This window comes from Alosa pseudoharengus, unplaced genomic scaffold, assembly GCF_046254945.1.
Source record: "Alosa pseudoharengus isolate Yale_2024_CS ecotype anadromous, Long Island Sound unplaced genomic scaffold, YU_APseudo_1.1 YU_APseudo_1.1_scf_21, whole genome shotgun sequence".
In the NCBI taxonomy this organism is placed as follows: Eukaryota; Metazoa; Chordata; class Actinopteri; order Clupeiformes; family Clupeidae; genus Alosa; species Alosa pseudoharengus.
The window spans coordinates 18,927,274-18,934,773 of NW_027468674.1; the positions used below are offsets into that span (position 1 = coordinate 18,927,274).

At 45.3% G+C, this 7,500-nt stretch overlaps 1 protein-coding gene across 2 annotated transcripts in view; it reads right to left on the bottom strand.

The window, feature by feature from the left end:
• Window positions 1-7,500, bottom strand: part of cep131 (centrosomal protein 131) — a 32,075-nt gene that overhangs the window by 543 nt on the left and 24,032 nt on the right. For both annotated transcript variants that reach the window (XM_076298058.1, XM_076298057.1), the window contains 5 exons: window positions 5,197-5,339; window positions 3,460-3,637; window positions 2,320-2,516; window positions 372-432; window positions 1-207 (listed from right to left, as the gene is read on the bottom strand). The exon at window positions 1-207 is cut by the window's left edge and continues 543 nt beyond it. In XM_076298058.1, the coding sequence (XP_076154173.1) occupies window positions 136-207; window positions 372-432; window positions 2,320-2,516; window positions 3,460-3,637; window positions 5,197-5,339 (651 nt within the window). In that variant the 3' untranslated portion in view covers window positions 1-135. The remainder of the gene's footprint in view (window positions 208-371; window positions 433-2,319; window positions 2,517-3,459; window positions 3,638-5,196; window positions 5,340-7,500) is intronic.

The window sequence follows — 7,500 nt, forward strand, 5'->3', positions numbered from 1 at the left end:
GTCCGTCAGTTCCTTCTCTGGGCTCAAGTGGAACCATATGAGGGGAGAGAGAACTTGTCCGTCCAATGAGGAGAGGGGGGAGGAGAATGCATGATGTTTGGGGCGTGGCCTCTGCGATAGGCCCTGCCCAGTGTGCTATTTCCCCAACAGTTGCTTCCGCTGTTGCTCCAGCAATGCCTCCAGGTGGTCAGCTCTCTTTACCGCCGCCTAATGGCAGGGAGGAAGATTGGGAGGCAGAAAGAGACAGAGGGAGAGAGGGAACAAGAGTGTAGGAGAGGGGTAAAGCGACAGAGACATTAGATATCATACGTGCAGGGGTTAGATGGATTTTTACCACATCAGTACAGAAAAACTGAGGAACCACGACTCACCTCATGCTGTTTGCGCAGGTTGTTGACAGTTTCCTCTTTCTTCAAGATGGCTGACTTTACACTGTTCACAAGGGGGAGAAAAATGCACATACCAATTTTACTGCAAATCCATATCCATAGAATCCACTGAGATGTCATTTGAATGTATAATCCATGGCAAAAATGTATACAGTAAAACTGTGCAGAGTCTAACAGTTGTGGTTGTTATTAGAAGCGGCTGCTGAGCCTTCCGACAGAAGATGCTCCTCGGGTCGCTTCCTCGATCCGTCTTCCGAGTCAAAACCTAAGACAAAGCCTGTTATACTAAAACATACAAAGGTCAATCATGCCAACGTGGCAGGTGCCAACCAGTGTACACAACCCGGCCCTGGCCAGATGGAGATACTAGCCCGAATAGGCAGACATGCTGTCTCCCTCGGCCCATGTTATCACTGATGTTCCTCGAATGTTCCTAAACATCGGCCTGTATGACCTTCCTGCTGGTACACAGGCCTAAGGCACAGTTATGTACAACAATATGGACCTCTCCCTGTTGTATACTACACACAGAAGTAACATATGAACACATCAGAATACAGTAAGAATACCCCAGAATTCTACAAATATCAGGGAATTTTGAATTCAGAATTGGTGTATATCTCGTTATAAGCTTTACTGCTTGCTTGAGTAGTTGTGGTTAGCCCAACTTTGTTCATTCAATACCCATGTATTACTCTCCCGCTCTAAAAAAAAGTAAAAGATTCTTGAACGCTACGTGACTGTTCTGAAATCTTGCTATGCACCCTTCATTATAAAGTAGGTCATGGAAATTCAGTTTTTTTGTCAGGGGAAGTCATGGAATTTTACATTTCACTTAGAGTGTGCATGCTTACCTGTGTGTGTATGTGTGTGTGTACTGTATGTGTGTGTTTATGTGAGTGTGTTTATGTGAGTGTATGTGTGTTTATGTGTGTATGTGTGTGTGTGTGTGTATGTGTGTGTGTGTGTGTGTGTGTGTGTGTGTGTGTGTACTGTATGTGTGTGTGTATGAGTGTGTGTGTGTGTGTATGTGTGTGTGTGTGTGTGTCTAAGCTCTGCCCTGTCAGTCTATAGGTATGTGGCTTCTTTTCTTGGCTGAGTGCTAAATGCTAAATGCAGTCCGAACTGCATCACACACCACAGATTACAACAGAAATAGCCGCACAAAAAAGCCACACATTTAAGGTCAAGGTCAAGGTGAACTTTATTATCCCACAAGGGGAATTTACCCTCTGGTTCTGTTTGTGTCTGTGGTGTATGATGCAGTTCAGACACTCTGCAAACAACCTCCTCTGTATAGACAACAGACTGTCTTTTTTCTAGAGTAACTAGAGTGACTGAATATGCATATTAACACAGAGCAAAAGGACATAGATAACCTATGCTCGTGTACTGAGGGCAGTGCTCAAGCTTTCATGCCTTTTCATCCATGATGCAGCTCACGTTAATGATTCGCTCTAATGATGGCCTTGTGTGTTATTGCATCTGTGGCCTTGGGGTGTGGTCAGGGGTTTGCTGACAATGGTATTGTAAAACCACCTTCTGTTAACAGAAATAATAAAGTGCTCAAAGTGATAGTCACTTCATCATTTCAGACCTGTCCACTATAGTTTTTTTTACAGTTATCATTATAGTTATAGTTGACATCTGTAAAAAAACTATATTAAAATATTGCTCTAACTATTAACATCCACAACATATATTATAACAATATGAAGAACAATATTGTTGTCCTTCATTTTCAGAGTTATCAACACAAACGGCACATGGGTATTGTGATTCATGCCATCTGCTGCTTGGATGCGTCTCCTAAGAAACCACCATGAAAACAAACACCCCTTTTTTTTCAACCAAGATTCGACCAAGATTCAAATCCTCGACAGGATTTACATCAACCCACCCCGCCCGCCGAGGTCAGCGGCTCTCTCACCGTTGGTGCACCTCGGCCAGCTCCTCCTCCTTCTCGCGGGAGACACGCTCGACCTCCAGACGCAGGCGAGCCCGCACCTCGGCCACCTCAGTCTTCATGCGGCGGTTGTCCTCCTCCGTCTGCACCAGCCGCTCGGCAAACTCCTGCCGGATCACCTCGGCCAGGCTACGCCGCTCCTCCGCCAGCTTGTCCCGAGACTGGGGGGGGGGAGGGGGGTGCAGGGGGCACAGGTTAGGTCAGAGATAAACTAATTCAAACATTGTGTTTACATATACAGTACATCCTGCCCGTTTGATTCTCGGATCATGTCCAGTGCATGTTTGAAAGGGGCTTTAAGTGGGGATCACATTGGGCAGAGGCAGTCGAGTCGAGACTATAATAAGTTCTATTCCGTTCCTAAGTAACACAAACAGTTTGACAATGGAATACGCTCGCATTGTGCTTCAACCCTTAGCTTGTTCAGCGCCACTGTTCCGCTGCCGAACCATAGAGAACAATAGGAAACCTGTTAAGCAGTTGTCACGTGCTTAAGTTGCAGTAAATGTATGGGTAATGAGTTTATTTGACAACTTTGGGCAATGAATGTAGCCAAAAACGAACTGCATTACCCACAATTCCGTGCCACGTATAGTTTCAAAACCGGACGTGGGATGAACGCTCTGCTTGGAACATAAATGAGAGTCTGAGCGAGCAGAAAAGGTTGTGAACCGATTCGTAACAAGTAAATCGATATAACGACCGGTTCATTTCAGTTTTATTCCGATACGGGGCTTCACGTATCGATGTAGTCGTATCTTACACGTTAAAAACGGATACGATACGTATCGGTTAATCTTTACACCCCTAATGTGTACACGTTACGTTATGCAAATATATATATACATACACATGTAAGAGAGACTGGGTGGGTACTAAACAGGGATCATTGTACGTGTGTTTACTGCCTACATAGGGGCATGTGTGTGTGTGTGTGTGTGTGTGTGAGAGAGTACCTCAGTGATGTCCTGCATCTTCTGCTCTTTCTGTGGGAGTAGATATATTGTGTGTGTGTGTGTGTGTGTGTGTGTGTGTGTGTGTGTGTGTGTGTGTGTGTGCGTGTGTGTGTTGTGTGTGTGTGTGTGTGCTTGTGTGTGTGTGTACCTCAGTGACGTCCTGCATCTCCTGCTCTCTCTGGCGCAGCAGGGCCTGCAGGCGCAGTAGTTCGGCCTCCATGTCCCCCTGCCTCTTCCTGAGCTCCTGCTGCTTCTCCTGGGTCGACCGCTCCGACCGCTCCAGCTCTCGCAACTCCGCCTCGTACTTATCACGCACACGCTTCACCCTGAGACACACACACACACACACACACACACACACACACACACGTACACACACACACGTACACACACACACACACACACACGTACACACACACACACACACACACGTACACACACACACACACACACACACACACACACACACACACACACACACACACACACAGAAGTAGAGAATACATTACATTTATGACTTATTAGATCATGTTCTACACTGTTTACCTACCTCTATTTACCTACACACTATATGTGTGAGCTCAAACACACACACACACTCAAACACACACACACACTCAAACACACACACACACACACACACACACAAATGCACATGCCAGTACTCAGGGATTAAAGGCAAAAAAAAATCATCTGACTGAAATGTGTTCTAAAGGCCAAAGTGAATGGGCCGCAACCAGGATTCTTCTGGGGCGCTGTATGTATGTGTGAGTGTGTGTTTGTGTGTGTGTGTGTGTGTGTGTGTGTGTGTGATTTTAAATGTTTTACATTTTAAACCTGCACTTACAGATTGTGGCATTGTGTTAGTTAGTTTATTTAACCAACCAATAAAGTTGTCGCTTTGGACAAAGGCGTCTGCCAAATCCATAACCATAACCATAACCAAAGTTGTATTAACAGTGTTCAAATTACATGTTAAACTGTAGGCTTATGTATGTATGAATAAAGACTACTTCAGATTAGGCTACTGAACGTTTCTTAAAAACAACATCATGATGACAATATTGCTTTTGTCTCTGAACGTGAAAAACATGCCAGCCCAGTTTAGGAACAATTAATCAACTGTTTGGTTATTTACATTAGCCTCTGCTTTACTTATACAGTTGCTTTTAAGGCTATACTGATAAAGTCTACCTATTTGCTTCACCTTTTGCTGATCTAAATGGTTCAATCTGCACATATTCTTCACATATTGTTCATCAAATGAACTCATGATATGTCTACATTCATGTCTAATATCGCTAACATTTTTAGCGGTCTAATATATCACTAACGTTAACAACATCAGAAGAAAATAGTCTATGCCTCTACGTTGCTAGTCACAACGTCTTTTTCAACTTTAATCCCTTAGTACTTCTATCAAGAGTCCACATGGTCATTACACTTGTAATAGTTGGAAATACGCACGCACGGACACACGCACGCACACACACACACACAAACTCTTTTGTTCTCTCTGTGTCGGTTTCTCTCACACACCTTGATATACACACATTCAAATACAACTTGATTCATGGGCCAGTTAAGGGCGTCAATGCCACCCTTAGGGGCCAGTCTGTGTGCAGTAGATTCAGTTTAATGGTGAATGATAATGGTGTGTGCAGTGTACACTGTACAGAGGATAATGTTTATTCGTGGATGAACACTACACAAGTAGATGGCAAACTGCACAATGTTCACAGATGCAAAGGCTTTCAACCCTGACTGTCAGTATACACAGACAGACACACCTACATGCATGCACGCACGCACGCACGCACGCACACGCACGCACACGCACGCACGCACACGCACGCACACGCACGCAGGCAACACGCACACACACCTGTTGTCAGCAGCTCTCTCACACTCCTCCCTTGCGCCACTCGTCTCCTCCTCGAGCCTCTGAATGGCCAGCTCGATCTCTTTGTCCCGCCCCCGGCGCACTTCATCCTTCAGCTCGCGTTCCCGACTCAGCAGCCAGGCCTCCTGATGGGATGAACGAAGGAGGGAGAGAGAGAGGGAGAGAGGGAGAGGAGAGAGAGAGAGGAGAGAGAGGAGAGGGAGAGGAGAGATAGAGAGAAAAGCATTACGGTAAAGTCCAATTCATTTTCATTTCAAAGTATCTGCGTTGGTTTTAAACGTTTCAACCGGAAATCCTCTAGGAACAGATTGAAAGGGTATATATCTGTCTCCATCACAAACATCCCACACTACCCTAAGAGTTCATATCTGGTCTGTCATGCAGGTGCTGCCTAGGCATGGATACTGTTCATACAGGGGCAGGCGTGGCCTACTGGTTAGCGCTTCAGACTTGTAACCGGAGGGTTGCCGGTTCGAACCGCGACCAGTAGGAACGGCTGAAGTGCCCTTGAGCAAGGCACCTAACCCCTCACTGCACCCTGAGTGCCGCTGTAGCAGGCAGCTAACTGCGTCGGGATTAGTGTGTGCTTCACCTCACTGTGTGTTTACTGTGTGCTGAGTGTGTTTCACTAATTCACGGACTGGGACAAATGCAGAGATCAAATTTCCCTCACGGGATCAAAAGAGTATATATATTTATACTTATACACACATCATTAACCTGTACTATTATTTTTCCCATAGCCTTTAATGGTTTCAAATGAAAACTTTTAGCTTATGGAGGTCTGAAATTTTCACCAGAATCTTCTGCACTGACTACGCGCGCAATGTCTTTGAATGTAGGCTAATTGGGAGAAGAGAAACAGATGATGCCTCTGTCTGCCCTTTAGCCATTAGCTTTTACAGCCACATCTGCTCCCTGTTCTTCAAACAGTTACACAACACCCTGTACTGTCCACCTGTCTCCATGGTGTTTATCATTTAAAGATGAGTTTGTTTTAGTTTGGTTGCCAGGCAGCGCATTGTTGTTTCTATGAGGTGGATAGTGAAAAAGAAGCGCTTCATTTGTTTGAACAGGCAATGGTTACTGATAAGCATCAGGACCAATAAAATGTGTCTCCACACTACACTAGGCTGGCCCGTACCATGCAGGTAACGCAGAAGGTGATAACATCAAGAACTCCCTACAGGGGTCAGCAAACCTGCTTACCACAGAGGAGCAGTGAATGGAGTCTTTGTTGTTGTTGGTTGTATTGGGGTTTAGGCTGGTGGTACATGGCATGGAGCGCATGAGAGCTGGTGTGTTTGCAACTGGGTGGAGTTGAGGATTGCCTGCTCTCGACCGATATTTAAATGAACCCGACCGCAACTGAAACTGTGAATAATAATTAAGACAAAATGATACCTGACCCGTGATCCGACCCGCTTATTTGAGGATGAAGATTGGCCTCTTGTGGGTACACACGTACACACACACACACACACACACACACACACACTGTACAAGTAAACACATTGCACAATGGACAATAAAAGTGCTGTAGAAACCAGTTGTAAACAGTGGAGATCGCAGGAGGGTGGTTAACTTTACTGCTCTATTGGCTTGGGGTGAGTTACAGTTCATCTTCACTGTCTGCAAACACACGTACTGTACACAGAGGGCCAGATGTACTAACGCTTTTGCGCCCACTTCAGGTGTATTTGTTTCACAACGTGCGTGTAAAATCATTGCGAGGTATGTACAAAAAGGCCGCAATGATGTAAAAGCGCTAACTGCCTGTTGCGGGAGCTGAAAGTGGCAGATTGCGTTTTTAATGTCTTGCATATGCATTCGTGGGAGGATCCAGGGAAAGTGGGAGTTTACTGAAAAAGATGGGAGGGGAAGAGTAAAGAGCGCCTAATTATGTATTCCGCTGTATGTACAAAGACTGCTGCTGCTACTAGACTGCTACTACTGCGCTTGTAGGCGCTGCCATTCAGTTGTGGACGTTCGTAAATGTATGCGTTTATGGGCGGAGAAAGGCAGAGAAAAGCGCAGTTTACACTAAGGATTGAACGATTGATAAATACGACGGAAACTTGGGTCTGACAGCGTTCGCAATGTGCGGTTTGTCCATGACGCTGATAGCGCTACGTTCGCAAATGTACGTACATCTGGCCCAGAGTATCACAAGGCCTGTTGCGTGGGTCCTTTTGACACTTAAAATGTCCCATGGCACACTAACATCCTGTGTGAAGAAAAAATAAACATACCATAGCCTAAAATTTCAAATAATACACAGATATG